Source organism: Myxine glutinosa, chromosome 14, assembly GCF_964187855.1.
Source record: "Myxine glutinosa chromosome 14, kmMyxGlut1.1, whole genome shotgun sequence".
NCBI lineage: Eukaryota > Metazoa > Chordata > Myxini > Myxiniformes > Myxinidae > Myxine > Myxine glutinosa.
Window position 1 is genome coordinate 48,836,112 of NC_136274.1, and position 21,249 is coordinate 48,857,360.

A 21,249-nucleotide genomic window follows, 5' to 3' on the forward strand; every position below is an offset into this window, starting at 1 on the left:
AAAAAAAAACGTTCTCATATCCACAACAATATATATATATATATATATATATATATATATATATATATATATATATATATATATATATATATATATAATCGGGAGATTAAATCAGACGCGGACGTAGCTTCAGGACTTCGATCTTTAATTCGACAAGCTTTCGACCAACAAAGGTCTTCTTCTGAGTCAGCCCCAAGTTCAACGGAAGGCGGCCTCTCTCCCCTTCCGTTGAACTTGGGGCCGACTCAGAAGAAGACCTTTGTTGGTCGAAAGCTTGTCGAATTAAAGATCGAAGTCCTGAAGCTACGTCCGCGTCTGATTTAATCTCCCGATTATTTATTCAATGCAAATGAGACGCCCTGCTCGTACTGTGGAGTTTCTACTATTTCTCACAGTTATATATATATATATATATATATATATATATATATATATATATATATATATATATATATATATATATATATATATATTATATATATATATATAATTATATATATATATATATATATATATATATATATATATATATATATATATATATATATATATATATATATAGTCATATGTAATACCTGAAATAATAGTTTCATTGAATATTACGTGTAATAGACAACCGATAACACATTTTTGGGGTTTTTTTCATAGGATATGCTTTTCCTATTGGCATGCAGTCAAGATATGTGCCGGACAGCTCCATAACAGGCTCTCCTGAAATGTCAATGGATACAATGGCCAGTCAAGGTCGTCTGGAGAACAGCATTGGATTCTGGTCACCGATGACATGTGGTTCTCTCAGCCTTCCTTCGTGTTTCTTCAGGGTGGACTTTGAGATACTCTTAGGGATCACAGGAGTGATCCTACAAGGTTCTGGTCCACATTCAGTCCAAGGCAATTGGGTTTCAGTAATTGATATAAAGTGTTTGTTCATGGGCTCCTGGAACATCATTTTTATGGATATCAAGGTAAATACGAAGAAATAATATTTGATTTGAATATTCAGCCAATTCGGTTTCCTCAACTGCTATGTAGTTTTAAAAAGATGAGATACCCAATAGCATGTTGGGCCACCACAAGCCACGATGACCAGCTGAATATACTCATGGCATTGTGTTCATAAGATATTGAGTAAAATGTTAACATATGCTATTTTATCGTGCAGTTCCTTAGGAAACACCTACCTCTAAACCTTGCGGACTTTTGGATGAAGTATCTACTGCAATTGCAAAAGGCCTGCCAGGATGGTATAGAGGTGGTGCAGATACCTTTGAGCGGTCGAGTCTGGGTTTGATGACCGACCTGACTATAAATTGTCAGATTGGTGTTTAACAGGCACAGCCCTTACATCACGGAGTGTGCCGTCCCTCGGATGTAGGCCTACATCAAGCTTGGTGTCATCCATCTGTTAGCATCAATTGGTGGGCATTCGTCTTCATCCGAGGGACGGAACGCACATTGATGATGCCATGGCCATGGCATTGATGATGCCTCCATGATGCCAATTGTCTGTGAAAGACCGGCATTACAGTTTATAGCTGGGTTGAGATTCAAACCCAGGCTAGATCGCTCAGAAGAGAGTGCGTATCCCTCTGGGCTACCATGATATTTATACGCACCCATAATCCACCAAATGAATCCCAGAATCCGCCATTTGCAGATTTTGATGTCTGTGTAAGTCATTGTGTCAGAAAGAAACCGATTTACCAGATTTGGTGGTATAATGCTTCGGGTATCCGCTCTGATTTTGGGAGGTAGCCCAGGTCCAAAATCCCATATGAACCAATAAAGACCAGTAGGACATTTCTATGGGTTTATGTTAGAAATCACGGTTTATATTGGTCTCTAAAGGAACCGGTAGAGTTTCCAGTAGAAATCTAACCAGATTCGTTTAGAAACCAATAGAAACAATTAGATGCAACTTGTCTGAAACCCATATGAACCAATAGGAACCTTGAAGTTTAACTGGTCCTGTAGAAACCATTAGCGGTAACTGGCCTGAAAACCCATAGACCAATCAAATTACTTTAATTATATTATGTTATAAAGAAACGCAAAACACACAGCTCCATCTAGAATGGAGTTATAGCCATGTTCTTTTTAACAGGGTTTCCCTGTAGAGTCTTCGTTGTATATGTGAATACAAGTTGCGGTGCAAAAGTTATTTGTAAAACGGCAGGACATTTATGGCAGTCGATTAACTGGTTCCATATCTGGAACTGGTCTTCTACTGGTCCAATTGACCTCTTGGTATTCTTAGTCAACATATGTCCTCTCAGATGGCAAAGGACTGGTACGCTTCACCAGAGGACTTGGGTTGGATTCCTGGTCTGGGCTCAAAATTTCCCCACATAAGTCCATTGATTATATTTACAATCCTGTTCATTTATATATTGGTATTCCAGTGGCCTTCGACTGGTCTCATTGACCTATTGGTATTCGACTGTCCCATTGACCTACTGTTTTTTTATTGGTATTTTCTACTGGTTCAGTATTTCAATTTCATTATTGAAACCAGTAGATCCTACTGGTCCAATTTCCTACGGGATTTTTATGGGATTTGTCTTATTGGTTTTCAATGGGATTTTCGACCTGGGAGGCAATTTGAACCCCAGCCAAGTCATAACAAACATTTAAAAAATGGTAGGTGCTGCTTCCTTACTCGACGCTCGGTATATTTAAAATGGGTAGGGAATAGGTTGAAAAAGTATAGGTTGGCAATCATAGCACAGGCTTGAATGCCTGAATGGCCTCATCCTGCATTGACATTCCTTGTAAAGGAACTCGTATCAACTCTCCTTCCTTTCGGTTTGGTTATTTAACTTATGTATTTTTGTCTTTTTTGTCTTTGTTTTACGTACTATGTCAAAGCGTCTTTGGGTTTCTTGAAAAGCGCTATACAAAATAAATGTATTATTATTATTATCATCATCCTTACAAAGTAATGCTCCAATATTTACTCGTTCTTCCATTAATTTCCCAGTGCTTTGCCTTCTGTGAAACCTTTACCCACCAATTACTGGCAAAACTATTACTTTTTTGCTACCATTATCCTTGTAATTCTATTTGATGTTTGAATTAACAATACGTGATTACTCCATCTTTACTTGCAGACGAACTTTGACAACAACACAAAAGTGGTTGCCTTATTTGGCCTTCCAAAAAACGGAAATGGAATCCAGTTTGAGCCCAAAATGTGGAAAAATGAAGTGGCCTTGAGAGTCGAGATATTGACCATAAATTGGAACTGGAGGCTTTTGCAGTTAAACTATGTGGCTTATGACATCGAGAAAAATGTATACTTGCAGGCTCATGACCTTCGTCTTGGTTTGGTGTGTTACCTCTACAAGCCAGGTGACGGCTCATTATACCTGCATGGGCCTTCTCTGTGCAGTTCTGTTTTTTCTCTGCCCATGGTTGTTCCTACAATTTTCCTCTATGACATACTGCTGAAACCTTACATAGAATTCATGCACACCTATCCTGACTACGGACTCTATGAAGCCACGCTGGAAGAACGAAGTGAGAGGGGAAGCAACATGTACACTCAAATTGTCAATGTCAATCATTATGGCTGTTCCATTAAAGGTGTCATTGTCACTGAAGATATGCAGTTGTTTGTTTCGGAAGATTTCGCCATCTTTGCTAAAGTTGACGCCCAGTGCATCGTGCCATATGACAACTATGAATACAGCTGGAGTATTGAGGAGGTCGGCAGTGGACAGGCATATGTTACTCAGCCACTTCCGTACGCAGATTTGGACTTTCCAGCTCTTCATTTTTCGATTGGGACGTACACCTTCAATATCTCAGTGACCCCCGTTGAATTTCCTGCCGATAACATCACCAACACGGTGACTGTGCAAATCCTACCGACACCACTTGTGGTGAGCATCCAAGGAGGACGCAGTAAGACTGTGAGTGAGGAGAATGATGTGGAGGTGAACGCAGTGGTTGCCTCTTATGATCCAGACTTCCAACCTCGAAGTGCTGCAGATATCACGTTTGCTTGGAGCTGCGAAACAGTGGTAGGTGCGGCACAAATGACCGAGCTGTGTGGTGGCCAAGCTATTGATGGCATTCTGGTGTTGCCTGCTGCTGTACTCACACAAGGAACTGAACTTGCGGTGACGGTCAGTGGCTCGAAAGATGGAAGGATGACCAATTACACACAGCACCTGCACATTATGCAGGGAGAACCAGCTGATATGCACATAAGGTGTTTTGCAGGATAGAAAACTACTTGTTTTGTTTATCACATGTTCTCTGCGATCATGCACTCCCCAGTTACAAGGTCATCCCCATCCCCTTCCCACATACCCCAAAATCCAACTGTGCTACCTATTTAACTCATTTATTGTTATTCTCTCATATCACATGGCAAATGCCCATCCATACATGTAATATTTTCTATGGTCTCCAATCACGTTGGCCTATCTGCTCCAAATCACCTTTCCATAACCACGTAAGCAAATTACTCCGTTGTTTACCATTGATATGGCACTCTATATCTCCATCAATAATTTCCTCACATATCAGACAATAATAAACAAATATGTCATGCACACCAGCCCATGTTTTCACAAAAATCTAACCACCCACCACACCTCTCCAACAAGTCAAAATTAAAATCAGGACTAATTCACTATCCTTCAAAATCGGCAAGATATTTGATCCACCTTGACTTTGATCTAAGCTATGATTTGATTTTCTAAACAAACTTGACATTCAATTGGCAAAGCCACAAAGGAAAGTCTCCCCAGAACAAATCCAATTCTCTTTACAGTAAAGGAGGCCTCAGCTAGGTTTGTTTCTCCAGCTATAGCATCTCAGAGGCATCCCACAGAGTGTGCCTTTTTATAACTATTTCAGAACATTCTCAACACTTCCCAGGCATTCTGTTGATCTAGTACCAGTTCCATCCCCTTTCCTTTACAGAATAATCACGAGTAATTTGCCAAAATATCCCACGCGCATCAAACTGCTAGCCTGCATCCTCATACCCATCAGAGAGTCACTGTTAAGTCCAACGGAGCATGCAGACTAAAATAGTACTTCATTGACAGACCCAAAAGGCCCCAAGATCCTGAAAACCACTTTTACCTTCAAGACCCTTCAATACTTTAGACACCTTGAGATCCCTTCACCCTTCCAATCTTTTAAATCTTTAAAGCCTTTACACCCCTCAAGTCCCTTCAGACCCATTAGACAAGCTTGGACCCTTAACCATTTAGAACTTTACACCACTTGGACCTTTTTTATTACAAATAAATTACAAATAAATAATATCACCAACATTACAAAAAAATTTGTACAAAAGAAATGTTTGTATAATGATTAATGTAAATCATGACTACACAGCACCTCAAGTTCAGTCAGGTCATTATCCTCAGTTTAAACAAGCCTGTGCCTTTGCAGCGATGATGTGTGGTGAGGCGAGCGTTACGAGCCTATCTACGCAAGTAAATCAATAATTCAACTCGATGGTATTCATAGAATACTTACCATGCGCAGTCAACTTGTTGCGAAACAACTCTTCTGTTTTTGAACGTTATTTTTTATTTGATCCAATATGGCTGCAGGCCACGTGAGTGATGACATCACAAACTTATATTCTTTAATATAAATTGTTGCATAGATCATGCTCAAGAAATTTCAAACTGGTTAGATTAAGCGTTGTCCCTGTCGAATTATGATGTTGAAGGAGCCGGGGCTCCCACGTCGATTGGAAGAATGGACGCGACAAAAAGCTAGAATTCATCTAAGTTGCTTTAATGAAATCAAACACTCAGGCACTCTGAAAAACCGTTTATCAGTCAGCAATATATATCTATTCCGCCAGGGGGTTTGCCCAGGCCCGGCGCCAGGGGGCGTGGCCCAGCGTCCTGGCTGCGGCCTGGCAAGTTGAGGGCGAGCCTGCCCGGGCATGCCCGGGCATGCCCGGGCGTCCCGACTGAGGCCTGGCAAGTTGAGCGCGGGCCTGGGCGTCCTGGACGAGCCCGGCATGGTGATCGCTCTGCGTCCTTGATAGGTGCAAGGCGATTGTGAAAACTCAGCGGCAGCCGCTACACACGTCCCCCCAGAATCGACTTGCACCGGCAGGGTCAATTTGAGGGGGGTCCTGATGACCCGGCCGAAGCGACCCCTGGCGGGTCGTGGGAGGGGGTCCGGTGAGGTGGTGGGCGGTTGAGTGGGGGGCACCGTGGACGGGGGACGGCCTCGCCGCGGCGGAAGGGCCACCCGTGGTGGGTGGTCGACGTCCACGTGCGCCGGCTTGAGGCGGTCCACAGCAATCCGGTCCGACCTGCCGCCGATGTCGATGACGAACGACTTGTCGTCCCGTCGCAGCACCCGGAAGGGCCCGTCGTACGGCGGCTGGAGTGGCCACCGATGTGCGTCGTGACGCACAAAAACATACTCCGCTGTGCGGAGTGCTGGGGGGACGTAGGACTGGGGGTCACCGTGGTGGGATGTTGGCACGGGGGCAAACCGTCGGGCGGCCTCCTGGAGGTCCGAGCGCTGGTGAGCTGCGGACCAGGGACTGGTAGCGTCGGGCACAAATTCGCCCGGGACGCGTAGCACCTGGCCATAGACAAGCTCGGCGGTGGATGCCTGGAGGTCCTCCTTGGGGGCCGTGCGAAGGCCCAAAAGGACCCACGGCAGCCGGTCGGCCCACCCGACGTCTTGAAGGCCGGCCATGAGCGCGGCCTTCATGGAGCGGTGGAATCGCTCGCACAACCCGTTTGCTTGGGGGTGGTAGGCCGTAGTACGGTGGAGCTTGATCCCCAGGTTGCGGGCGACCGCGCCCCACAGCTCGGAGGTGAACTGTGGACCGCGGTCTGACGAGATGTCCGCCGGTGCGCCGAAGCGGGCGACCCAGGTGGCGATGAAAGCCTGCGCCACGTCGGCGGTGGTGGTGGAGACGAGGGGAACGGCCTCCGGCCACCTGGTGGTCCTGTCCACCATGGTGAGCAGGTGTGTGAACCCCCGTGACAGGGGGAGGGGGCCCACCAGATCCACGTTGACGTGGTCGAAACGTCGTTCGGGCACGGTGAAAGGTGCCAGCGGGGCCTGGGTGTGTCGGTGGACCTTGGCCCGTTGGCAGGCCGTGCAGGCGCTGGTCCAATCGCGGACGTCCCGACGAAGGCCATGCCAGACGAAACGCGCCGACCCCAGCTTCTGGGAAGCTTTCCGGCCCGGGTGGGAAAGGCCGTGGAGGGAGGCGAAGATGCGGCGTTGCCAGGCGACGGGCACGATGGGGCGAGGCTGGCCTTGGGAGACGTCGCAGAGCAGGACAGTGTCCGCGCAGGGGATGTCGGCCAGGCGGAGGCCCGTGTCCGCCGCCCGGAGGGCTTGCACCGTGGTGTCGGTGGTTTGGTCCGCCGCCATAAGCGCAAAATCCACGCCCAGGTGGACCGCGTTCGCGCTGGCCCGGGAAAGACAGTCGGCCACGGCGTTGTTTTTGCCGGCGATGTGCCGGATGTCCGTGGTAAACTCCGACACGGCGGAGAGGTGGCGCTGTTGGCGGGCCGACCATGGCTCCATGACCTTGGCCATGGCGTAAATCAACGGCTTGTGGTCGACGAACGCCGTGAAAGGTCGGCCCTCCAGGAGGTGGCGGAAATGGCGGACGGCCAGGTGTAGACCGAGGAGCTCCCGGTCAAACGTGCTGTATTTGAGCTCGTTCGGCCGGAGCTGCCGGCTGAAAAAAGCGAGTGGCTGCCAAACCCCGTTCACCCATTGCTCATGTACGGCGCCCACCGCGTAGTCGGAGGCATCCGTGGTGAGGGCGATGGGAGCGTTGAGCACCGGGTGAGCGAGCAGTGTTGCGTCGGCGAGGGCCCGCTTTGAGCCTTGGAAGGCCGCATCCATTGCTGCGGACCAGGCGATGTCGTGCTTGGCCGGCATGCCCCGGAGGGCTTCGTAGAGGGGCCGCATGAGCTGAGCAGCGCGGGGCACGAAGCGGTGATAAAAATTCACCATTCCCAGGAATTCCTGCAGGGCCTTTATGGTGCGGGGACGCGGGAACGTGGTGATGGCCTCGACCTTGGTTGGCAGCGGCACGGCCCCGTTCTTGGTGATGTGATGGCCCAAAAAATCAACGGCCGTCGTGCCGAAGTGGCATTTGGCCGGGTTGACGATGAGGCCGTGCTCGCTGAGGCGCTCGAACAGTGTCCGGAGGTGGAGGAGGTGCTCGGCCCGGGACGTGCTGGCGACGAGGATGTCGTCCAGGTAGACGAAAAGGAACGGCAGGTCACGCAGCACGCCGTCCATCAAGCGCTGGAACGCCTGAGCCGCGTTCTTGAGACCAAACGGCATCCGCAAGAATTCGAATAAGCCGAACGGCGTGATGACTGCCGTTTTAGGGACGTCGGCCGCCCTGACAGGTACCTGGTGATATCCCCGTATGAGGTCAATTTTCGAAAAAATGACCCGTCCCGCCAGACGGGCGGAGAAGTCTTGGATATGCGGGATCGGGTACCTGTCGGGGGTGGTAGCGTCATTGAGACGGCGGTAGTCGCCACACGGGCGCCATCCACCCCCCGGCTTTGGCACGATGTGCAGTGGCGAGGCCCACGCGCTATCGGAGCGCCGCACGATGCCGAGGTGCTCCAACGCGTCGAATTCGGCCTTCGCTACGGCGAGCTTGGCTGGGTCGAGGCGGCGGGCCCTGGCGTAGACCGGCGGGCCCGTGGTTGGTATGTGGTGCTCGATCCCATGCCGTACTGCGACGGCCGAAAACGTCGGCCGCGTGAGGGCCGGGAACTCCGTGAGCAGGCGAGCAAACTCGTTCGCCGCCGGGACGGCGCATGCCAGCTCGGTCGGCGCGGAGCTGCTCAATGTGCATACCAGGGAGCTGAAGGTTTCAGCGTTGATTAAACGACGCCGTTGGACGTCCACCAGCAGTCCGTGTGCGCAGAGGAAGTCGGCGCCTAGCAGAGCCACGGGCACGTTGGCGGTTACAAACGTCCAAGCAAAGCGTTGGCCGCTGAAGCAGAGGGTGACGTTGCGCGGGCCGAAGGTGCGGATAGTCGATCCGTTGGCCGCAACTAAGGAGGGGCCGCAAACCGCGGATTGCCTGTCCTGGTCAGAGGCGGGTATGACGCTCAGTTGGGCGCCGGTGTCGCACAGGAAGCGCCGTCCGGACGCTTTATCCGTGATGAACAGTAAGTTGCCCGTGTGGCCGGCGCTCATGGCTGGTAATGAACGCCGGCCCGGCCGTTTCCCGGCCTGCCGAAGGTGCACGGGGGTCGGCATGTCCGGGCCTTCTGTCCGAACCTGGCATGATAGTAACACCACGCTTGGTCAGGTGGAGGCCTCGGTCGTCGTGCCGGAGGTGGTCGGCTCGGTAGAGCGGCCGCCAATGGCGTCGGCAGTTCGGCCGTCGACCGTGCCGGGTGCTCGGGCGCCCTGGGTGTTGCGTCGGACGGCGGTGGGTCCCATGTCGCCGCTACGATGCGCTGTCCTGCGGCGGAGATCTTGTCGGCTTCTCTGGCAAGGGCCCGGGGATCTGTGATCGTCGTGCTTGCCAGGGCGAGGCGTACCGGGTTAGGCAGCTGACGGAAGAACAGCTCCCGGAACAGGAATGCCGGAGAGTGCTCGCCGAGCAGTGAAAGCATGTAGTCCATGCGCTCGGAAGGGCGCGTGTCGCCGAGCTCAGGCAGATCGAGCAGGCGCCGTGCGCGTTCCGCCGATGGGAGGGCGAAAGCATCGAGGAGCAGCTTCTTAATCGCGCCGTATTTGTCAGCGGCTGGCGGGCTTTCGAGGAGGCTCAGGGCGCGGGCCGCGGTAACCGACCCGAGCGCAGCTACCACATGGTGGAAGCGGGTGTCGTCGGCCATGATGCCTCGCAGGGCGAACAGGGACTCCGCCTGTGCGAACCAAACCGCCGCGTGAGCCTCCCAGAAGGTAGGCAGTTTAAGGGCGACTGCCGTGTCCATGTCGATAGGTCACCAATGAAGGAGCCGGGGCTCCCACGTCGATCGGAAGAATGGACGCGACAAAAAGCTAGAATTCATCTGAGTTGCTTTAATGAAATCAAACACTCAGGCACTCTGAAAAACCGTTTATCAGTCAGCAATATATATCTATTCCGCCAGGGGGTTTGCCCAGGCCCGGCGCCAGGGGGCGTGGCCCAGCGTCCTGGCTGCGGCCTGGCAAGTTGAGGGCGAGCCTGCCCGGGCATGCCCGGGCATGCCCGGGCGTCCCGACTGAGGCCTGGCAAGTTGAGCGTGGGCCTGGGCGTCCTGGACGAGCCCGGCATGGTGATCGCTCCGCGTCCTTGATAGGTGCAAGGCGATTGTGAAAACTCAGCGGCAGCCGCTACACAGTCATCGTTAAACACTTATCCCCCATGCGGGGTTCTTTACAATGAGCCACGTTTCAATTTTTCCATGGTTCGGTTTCGGAGATATAGAGGTGCAACGTATTTCATTTTTTTCCAAGATGGCGCCTGTACCACGTCACCTATGACATCATAATTATTAAAATATTATACAGGGGTACGCGCTCCTATGGTGCAAAATTTCGTATCCATCAGGCCAACAGTTGCAGAGAAAAAAACTAGAACAGCACTCGGTAGGGTGCATACCTCCGTCAGGCTGAAGAGTTTATGTTGTGTATCCCAAATCTGGATTTGGACCTGAACCAAAAAATATAATCGGCTTGTTGTTGTCACCTAACCAACTCGTCCACCACGTTTTGTCATGACTCACCCATAACTTTTTTAAATATCATGTTATATATCGCTTTTCGCCCGATCTCTCAATGGTGAAAAATCACTTAAAAATTAAATAATTCTCGTATCCGAATTCATATTCAGATATTCACCAAAAGAAAGAAGATTTGTCCTTGTTATACATCCAACCAGTCCACGAGGTTTCGTCCAAATTCGTCCATAACTTTTTGAGATATCGTGCTATGTATCACTTTTCGCCGATCTCTCGATGGTGAAGAATCACCTAAAAATTAAACAATTCTCGTATCCGAATCCATATTCAGATCTTCACCAAAATCGAAAAGATTAGTCCGTGTCACACACCCAACCTGTCCACCAAGTTTCATCCAAACCAGTTCATAACTTTTTGAGAAATCCTGCGATGTATCCGCATCGTTTTTGGCCATATTTCCCAATGGTGAAATCACTTTTAAAATTCCAGTAGCCGGATCCGAATCGGGACCTTCACCAAAATCTAATCATTTCGTCCTTGTCACATACACTACCTCTCTGCCAAAGTTTCAATCCGTCAACAACTTTTTGAAATATCTTGTTCACAGACAAACGGACAGAGAGGGATGAAAACATAACCTCTATCCACTTTCGATGGCAGAGGTAAAAAATTCTACTGATCGGATGAAGCGTTATAGTTGTGGAATTATGACGTCATAATGAAGGCACCGATGACATCATCATTAACACATCTTATTCCCTATGGGGACTACTTGACAATGAGCAAAGTTTCAATTTTTTCCCATTGAGCGGTTTCAAGATATAGAGGTGTAACGTTTGTCCATGATGGCGTCCATACCACATGACCTATGATGTCATAATTAAGAATAAAAAAATTATACAGGCGGAGGCACTCTTATTGTGAAAATTTCGTGTCAATCTGACCAACGGTTGCCGAGAAAATGAATTTTTAAAATGCAGACACGCACGCCACACATATGGACGCAACTGAATGTCTAACCGTGCTTTTCGCATTGCGAGTACAGGGTAAGAATACTCTTGAAAGCCAAATCACTTGGTCATTGTCGTGCCCAAATATCAGCTTCCTAGCTCAAAAGGTGCCTGAAATATTGCCCACATGAGAATGAAAATAAATGAATGATTAATAATGAAAATAAGTAAATAATAATCATAAAAGAATTAAACAATTTATCAATTGAATAATAGAATACCTAAACCACCACCGTTTCATCCAAATCTGTAACTTAAAATTTTTTAATTTAGTCATTACTCAAATAATTAAATAATTAATTGATTAATCAATAAATAATTAATCGATTAATTAATAAATCAAAAATATCCTTTATAGCCACACTACTTGGTCACTTTCGTGTCCAAATATCAGCTTCCTCGCTCAAAAGGTTCCTGAGATATTTGCCCAGATGAGAAAGGAAATAAATAAGTACTGAATTAATCGATACTAAGTCAGTAATTAATCAATTAACTTACTGATCAATTAACAATTAACATTGATCAGTAAATTAATTGATTAATTTACTTGGCATTGGATTTACATGGCAATTGGCATCGGAAAGGAGCTGCATTGGAAAGGAGCGGTTGTACACCGGTCGATCAATTAATTGATTAATCAAAAAACAAAAAATAGCATTTTTGCCAATGCACTTGCTCACTATTGTGCCGAAATGTCAGCTTCCTAGCTCAAAGGATGGCCAAGATATCGCCCGGACAAACAAGAAAACAAACAAACAAGAAACCGGAGTGAAAACTGAGTACTCCCTTTCAGCGCGCGTCATTGCCAGGCCCCCTTCGATGCCTGGCGATGACATCATGCAGCGCTTGGAGATGGCATAGGAAAGGAGCGGTTGTACACCGGTCGATGTGTCTTGGACTATCTATCATTCGAGAACATTTTGAACATTCCTCGTAATGACACCAACTAACCTAGTTGCATTACACCCAACGCTTTGCCTTGTTTTTGGCCCTGCATGATTATCCAAATATTTCGAGATTGTTACGATTTCATACAAGTAATGTCGTTTCACATAATATATGATTATATTCATTTTCAACATTAGTAATGGCATTATGTATGCTCGCTACACAATTTTAAATTCCAGTGTTCCCAGCATACGATAATCATAGTTGAATTTTGTCTAAATTGTTTTCCAGGTGCATCGACAATTGCGAGTCAATTTCAAGTTCGCAGTATGACATCATATTATTGGTGGTTTGCAAAAATTGCAAGAACACTGATCGAAAAGATTTTCAATGGAATCTACTGGACGATGGCAACATAGTTGCGGATCTTGGCCTTCACACAGAAACAGGTGAACCACCTATGTTGCTTGCACGAGTTCGAGGTATCAGGATCAAATTTTATTTCAAATGGTAAATATACCCTTGTGGAGCTGCAAAGGCAATGAACGAAAATAATCACAATATGATGTTTGAGATGGAAATTGACGATTTTAGAAGTTTGACCTTGAGTTGACCTTTGACCTTTTGACCCCAAAAATAGTTGGTTTTCCAATTCCGTGATGTACTTTGCAATTTATCTTTAATTTTCAGGTTAATCAGATGAAAATTGATGATTTTACAGATGAAAACTGATTATATAAATTTGACCTTGATTTGACATTTGACCTTAAAAATAGTTGGTTTCCTAATTTAGTGACTCAATGTGCAAATATGTTCAACTTTCAAGTCAATCAGATGAAAAATGACAATTGTATAAAAATTGACCTCAAGATCCATACCTCAAAATCAATCGATTTCTCAATTGTGACGACCTCTACAACTTGGTGAAGTTTTGTGAAGATCGGTTTAAAATAGTGACCTGTAGGCAATTGACAGACAGACAAACAGAATGAAAAATCACTCATAGAGCGACACTTGGCAAAACAGAACAAAGTAGAATGGCACTCAGTAGAGCATCCTTTTGACCTCAAAAATAATTAGTGGTTGAATTCAGTGACCTGATATGAAAATCGTCTTCAAAGTTTAAGTTAATGTGGTGAAAATTGACAATTTTAGAAATTTGGCCTATGTTGACCTTTTGGCCTATGTTGACCTCAAAAATAGTTGGTGGTTGGTTTCAGTAAGCTGATATGCAAATCCTATTCAGATTTCAAGTCAATCGGATGAAAATTGAGGATTTTAGGAATTTCAAAAAAGTGGTTGACCTGTGGCCTATGTTGACCTTTTAGCCTATGTTGATCTCAAAAATAGTCTGTGGTTGAATTCATTTCGCTGATATGAAAATCCCATTCAAATTCCAAGTCAATCGGATGACAATTGAGGATTTTTGAAATCCGAAATTATTGTTGACCTTTGACCGATTTTGACCTTTTGGCCTATGCTGATCTCAAAAATAGTTGGTGGTTGAATTCAGTTAGCCGATATGTAAATCCTTTTCAAATTTCAAGTTAATCGGCTGAAAATTGAGGATTTTATAAATTAGATAAAAGGTTGTTGACCTTTAGCCTATGTTGACCTTTTGGCCTACGTTGATCTCAAAAATAGTTGGTGGTTGAATTCAGTTCGCCCATATGTAAATCCTATTCAAATGTCAAGTCAATCGGATGAAAATTGAGGATTTTAGAAATTTGAAAAAAGATTGGTTGACCTTTGGCCTATGTTGACCTTTTAGGCTACGCTGATCTCAAAAATAGTTGGTGGTTGAATTCAGTTCGCCGATATGTAAATCTTATTCAAATTTCAAGTCAATCGGATGAAAATTGAGGATTTTAGAAATATCGAAAATAGTGGTTGACTTTGGCCTATGTTGACCTTTTGACCTTTTGACATCAAAAACGTATAGGATTTTGTCGGACCACGAACTCTACCATTTGGTGAAGTTTCGTGAAGATCAGTTTAAAATTGTGACCTGTAGGCAAGTATAAGTGAGCGGACAAACAAACACACAAACACACACACAAACAAACTCACATAAACCGGAGGGATCAACATACTTGCAAAAAAAACTTTTCTTTTTTGCCAAGTAATATCGCACAAGACCAAACAATATACTTGAAAAATCTTCTCTTTTGCAAGTAACAAACAGAAAGGAATACAAACAGACTCAAATGAAAGTTATAGTAGAATTTCCCAATCTCTATACAAAAATGGCGATGCACATGAGGTTTGACCAGCAGGAGATATATAATATAAAAATAACCACCTTTAGAGGCCATTTTTCCCCGCAAGGCGGGGGTTGGCCTTTTTCGGGAATCGTGGTTGTTGTTGTTTTTTGTCCACTTTTTGAAGCAATGTTTTACGGCCGGATGCCCTTCCTGACGCCAACCCTTTTCGCCACCTTTAACGACAAACAGGGAATTACCAGTGAACTGGTACTCAATTTGCCGACCTCGGAAGGATGAAACAGGCTGAGTCAACCCCCTGGCGTTAATTCAGCGATCGACCGGGTTTCGAACCCAGGATCCTAGGAATATCATAAGCCGGCACCCTAGCCGCTAGCCCAACACCAGGGTTAGGAGATGTTGACCTGTGTTAGTTGACCAGCAGGAGATGGGGAATTGTAATCACTTGCGTGTGTCTGTCTGTCTGTGTATATCTGTGTGTGTGTCTGTCCGGGGCAGATTTTTTTTTTTAAACCTTTTGAGCTATTGTCATCAAATTTTCACCAAACCCTCATTATGATAATACGGAGAAAGCAAATTACTAATTTTGGCAAAAGGTCAAAGGTCAGCATCATATAAAATCACCAATTTTCATCCAATTGACCTGAAATTTCAATTTATCATTTCAGTTTTGTCATCAAATTTTCAACAAAGCATTATTATGATAATATGGAGCAGACAAATTAATAATTTCATCAAAAGGTCAAAAGGTTAAAGGTCAGCATCACCTAAAATCACCAATTTTCATCCAATTGACCTGAAATTTCAATTTATCATTTGAGTTTTGTCATCAAATTTTCAGCAAAGCATTATTATGATAATATGGAGAAGGCAAATTAATAATTTCATCAAAAGGTCAAAAGGTTAAAGGTCAGCATCACCTAAAATCATCAATTTTCATGCAATTGACCTGAAATTTCTATTTACTATTTGAGTTTTGTCATCAAATTTTCAACAAAGCTTTATTATGACAATATGGAGAAGGCAAATTAATAATGTGATCAAAAGGTTAAAGGTCAGAGTCACATAAAACCATCAATTTTCATCCGATTGACCTGACATTTTCATAATTTGCATATTGGGTCACCAAGTTGGTTCACCAATGAAAAGCAACAACCCGATTGTTTGTTTTTTAAGATCAAAAGGTCACAGGTTAAGGTTGCGCAAAATCATCAATTTTCACCTGATTGACCTAAAATTTCAGGAATTTGCATATCAGGTCACTGAATAGGTTCACTAATTAAAAAGTAGGAGTCAATTGTTGTCTTTTTAGGTGAAAAGGTCAAAGGTCAAAGTTGCATAAAATCGTCAATTTCCATCCAATTGACCTGAAATTTTAAGAATTTGCATACTGGGTCACTGAATTGGTTCACCAATCAAAAGTTAGAAGCCGATTTTTTTCATATCTAAAGCTCAACGGTCAAGGCTGCATAAAATCATCAATTTTCATTTTGTATTCTATTAAAAAGTTTTTGTTATTTTAGGCATACAGAAGAGGAATGAATACAAGTGGATGTGGATGGGCTTTGCATTTTAGCATGCTTTCTAGTTTCAGTTATGATAGGAAGACTCGTCTTTGTCAAGGCTCATGTCAGTATGCGCCAGGGAACAAGGTTTAATCAACTAGTAGCTGGCAAAAGGGTAACAACGGACTGCCATGGAAAACAAATACAGCTGTTTTGGGCATTCGCCCTTCATTGGAGCAAAATAGATTATTTGTCACACCTGTGTCAACTTTAAGAGAATTTTCAATGGACAAAGTCTATTCTTACAGTTACTTTGTGGCTTTGCATTGCATAGATTGCATTGCATGTTCTATTGGAGGTTTCCTTAATGCCCGTATTGTTTAAAAGATGGGATCCATGATATAAATCAGTTCGGTGGCATTGTCAGATGCAAGTCAAACCACAATCTCAACACGTTATAACTCAGCCTTCCAAAGCTGTGACCATGAGAGACAAAGGGCAGACTAACTCATGACCATGAGAAACACACAGGAAAACAAACTCAAGTGATCATGACAGACAGACGAGCAGAAACTCTAGTGATCAAGAGAGACAGACGAGCAGAAACTCTAGTGATCAAGAGAGACAGACGAGCAGAAACTCTAGTGATCACGAGAGACAGATGGGCAGAAACTCCAGTGATCAAGAGAGACAGACGAGCAGAAACTCTAGTGATCATGACAGACAGACGAGCAGAAACTCTAGTGATCACGAGAGACAGATGGGCAGAAACTCCAGTGATCATGAGAGACAGATGGGCAGAAATTCTAATGATCATGAGAGACAGACGAGCAGAAACTCCAGTGATCATGAGACAAATGGGCAGAAACTCTGGTGAACAAGAGAGAATGAAAGGCAGAAACTCTATGGATCATGAGAGACAGACAGTCAGAAACTCTAGTGATCATGACAGACAGACGTGCAGAAACTCTGGTGATCATGAGACAGACGTGCAGAAACTCTGGTGATCATGAGACAGATGGGCAGAAACTCTAGTGATCATGACAGAGAGATGTGCAGAAACTCTGGTGATCATGAGACAGGCGTGCAGAAACTCTGGTGATCATGACAGACAGACGTGCAGAAACCCTAGTGAACATGACAGACAGATGGGCAGAAAATCTAGTGAACATGACAGACAGATGGGCAGAAACTCGGGTGATCATGAGACAGATGGGCAGACAAAAATCTCAAGTGATCATGAGAGACTTCCCAATTGCACTGTGATATAATCAAACTGCTTAGAATGAACCTCATCTCAGAGTACAATATTTATTTGTATAATAGTGACAAAGTAAAAATTAATAGGTCGTGAATTATAAATTGATCATTCTTTTAATCATGAAGGAATTAAAACTGCTTGTCAAAAAAATCCTGAGTACCACGTACCGAACATATTTCCACAGATATCTATTCAGAAGGCCTTATAATTCTGCCAGGTTTACTTCAAATCAACAAAACTTATGAAGTTGTTTGCACTGGCTTACTGAACGATCAACATATGGCATCATCATCATTTTACTACCTGATCCTCGGCTCACCTTCAACAGATGGAAACTGTAGCAGCGAGCAAGAGTCAGGTGATTTCCCATCAAAATAATTCACAACAATAATAATGCTAACAAATGGGAGAATTGCTTTGCAATACATGTCCCCTACTAGTCCCAATGAATATTCTTGTTCCAAGCACTCAGCAATTGTGAGCCATATACAGCAGGACAAATTGTGTTAGGTATGCAAAGCTACCGAATAAGTTGCAGTTTCTGGAACCAAATGTCCGTCCGTCTGTCTGTCCGTCTGTCTGTCCCTTCGAAGGTACCGTAAAAACTACTGAACCGATCGCAACGATATTTTGGGTGGATAATCCTGGGATCTCCAGGAGTAAAATAGGCTATTTAGTTTTTCCAATTTCAGCTTTAGTCTCCAGCATTCTCAGGTTTGGACTCCCGCATAACATTCGCGTTCGCATAACGTTCATTGTGACAATGTTTTCATTGTGACGATGTTGTTTTCCCGGGTGCCGCACAAACGGCTGCACCGATTGATGCACGGCTGTACCGATCGGACTCGGTGACCTCGGACAAAGACCTTTTATAAGGACACGGGTTGAATCCCTGCTTGAGAGAATTCCAACGCCCTCCCCGCCATCACGGCCGTCTCTCCAACTCACAATCCCACGAGATATGTGGAAAGAACGACCCAAAAGCAATATAAACATCATTAAACATCATTTGTATATAAACATCATTAAAAGTAAATAATGACCTCGGCCAAAGTTCAAACGACGTTTAATCACTACATGAGAGAATTCCACATAGCTGTTTGGGTGGTGTATACGATAACAGATCGCGATCACGATTTGAAACATGATGGAATAATATTTACTGATATGAACAGTGATGTGGCTTTTATTGAAATTCTACAAATACCGTTTAGATTTTGATGATTTGCGTGTGATATGATTTAACGGATGTATATATAAATCGTTTAAAATAAAATAAAACCCTTCAATTTCTGATATTTAGCCTTTTCAATTGGGCCTCATAATTGAAGCCCCACCCATAGGGCGGGTACCATTGCTAGTCATAGAAATATTATCACCTTCTGTTTGGGTCATCTGCGGTAAGTTTTTTTTTTTGCCCAAGTCCTTCACGAACTGGCTATCCATGCCTGACGTTCGACTGAAGGAATTTATTGGTGCAAACTTTGTTTTTTGAGATTTTCGCCTCCGACGCCCTTTTCGCCTCTGTGTGTGTAGCATGGGTACCTCGCTAGTCATAATAAAGTCACGTAACACATTTCAGTTCAATATGTTAAAGGATAAGGAGAAAATGTCTGGAAAACTGACCCATGTATAATATGTGATATTCTCTAAGTGGTGGTGGTCAAGGTAGTTCCGAGGATGCGCCGCAGCCCAATTGTCACACGAAAGCACACGGCGGCCGCAAGGATATGTGGTGCAAAGCCCAACACGAAACCTAGCCATGTCTGATGTTCGGCAGCCACTGGTAGTGGGGCTGGCGTTAGCGACAATGACTGGCATTTGCCGGCCACTGGCGGTGCTGCTGGTGTCAGCGATGCAACTCCTGCTACCACTATTGTGTCAAATTGTCTGGGCATCAGGTGATGGTGCTTGTGACCAACTGATCATGCCCTGTTTGCTATGGGAGTATTTGGGATAGGGGGCTGATTTTTTGGGATAGGGACAGGTTGCCACCTCTTCAAAAATCGCCCAAGTTTGAGGGAGTCGTTAAGTGACAACACAGACACTGCCCAGATGTGGAGATATATAGATAAATGACTGTACCCGAGTTGCCGTTTTGTCATGGTTTAAACCAATCATAATTCAAACAATTATTTTGCACAAATGTATTTGTAATATACGTGATATCACATTTTATAAACAATTGAAGTTGGAAAAAAACAAATTCCCCGAAAAAAAAAAACAATTGGAAATTTTTTCAAAAAAATACCCTTAGGACATACTGACGGGAGAGATATGTGCATACCAGAAGTTTGGTACGATTTCACAAAAGTTTGAGAAAGTAGTTCAGTGACAAGACAAGACAACACAAAACAACACAGGCCAACACAACACAGACACTGCACAGATATATATATATCTATATATATATATATATATATATATATATATATATATATATATATAATATAGTGTTATGTTTGTGGGGTAGTGATTACTTTAGACCAGGTAGGTTTGTACAGGTGGCATGCTCCAATTGTCGTGTAGAAACCTTGATGTAATAAGTACTTGTTTAGCCCGGATGTCAGATAAAGTTGTATATCTGTCCCCATCACGAGGTGGCGAGGCATGTTAACTAGCTCAGGGATTATGTTAATTCCCTGTATGTCTTACCCTCGGTGATTTATCCTTTGTCGCTTATGGCACTGCATTAGACACGAAGAGCAGGAATTGCCCTAATAATAAAACCAACCGGAAGCTAGGCATCATGCACTAGGGCTGACAACCCCGACTTACAAGGCACACAAAGCTCGGGCAGGGCGAGGACACGCCCCGAGGAGCCGTGATTGGCCAGGGCTCTTGACCAACAGGAAGGCCGGAGTAAGAGGCATCTCGCTGATAAGAGAAGCACCGAAGACGTCAGAGCCGGGACATAAAAAGAACGTCTGACAGGCTCTCTCTCTCTCTCTCTCTCTCTCTCTCTCTCTCTCTCTCTCTCTCTCTCTCTCTCTCTCTCTCTCTCTCTCTCTCTTGTGCCTGCTCATTACTGGATGTGATAGAGAACCGTCGTCTTCTTCTCTTCACCCTCTCTGGTCTTGGCTCCGCTATCTCTCCCTCTTTGCTGCTCTTCACTTCGCTCTGCTCTCAGCCACTGGTCTGGATCGCGGCAGTCGGTATTTGTCATTCTCTCCCTAAACCAGCGATCGGACCGACCGTTTTCGGAGACGTCACTGGGAGACGTGCAGAGACAGCAGGGACAGCCGTGGCCCAGGAACTGCGGTTCTCCGTGCAGAGGACGGGCGGACAAAGCCAGGCATGGCTGGAGGAGCAAGCTGCAAGCAACCCGCTCGCTTTGCACGGGAGGCCTTCATCGAGGCCTGTTTCGTGCCAACGCACGTGCTTCGCGCATGTCGCCAATGCCCCAGATGATTTTTACGACCCTGATGAGATCCCACCAGTGATCAGAGCAAAGTGCACACACACCTTATTTTCCAGTTTATTTGATCCCTTTGTCTGTTTTCAAGTTTGTTGTGGAAATGTCCTGTTTAGACATATAGTTATCGCGCATTTTCTTTGTACCGGCATTCCGTTTAATAAATCCTTTTGTTATTTTTGTGCATTTCTAAAGCCCGTCTTTGTTTGAGTTATTTCCCGCAGGTTTGAGGACCCCGGCAGGATCGACAGGTAAGACCCATCATCCCTCCCTTTCCCGTT

At 45.2% G+C, this 21,249-nt stretch overlaps 1 protein-coding gene across 1 annotated transcript in view; it reads left to right on the forward strand.

The window, feature by feature from the left end:
• Positions 1 to 779: 779 nt before the first annotated feature.
• The window catches only part of LOC137439250 (polycystin family receptor for egg jelly-like), a 252,807-nt gene continuing 232,337 nt past the window's right edge, over positions 780 to 21,249 (forward strand). The window contains exons 1-4 of the mRNA XM_078767971.1: positions 780 to 965; positions 3,111 to 4,216; positions 12,857 to 13,014; positions 17,738 to 17,911. Of these exons, the coding sequence (XP_078624097.1) occupies positions 780 to 965; positions 3,111 to 4,216; positions 12,857 to 13,014; positions 17,738 to 17,911 (1,624 nt within the window). The remainder of the gene's footprint in view (positions 966 to 3,110; positions 4,217 to 12,856; positions 13,015 to 17,737; positions 17,912 to 21,249) is intronic.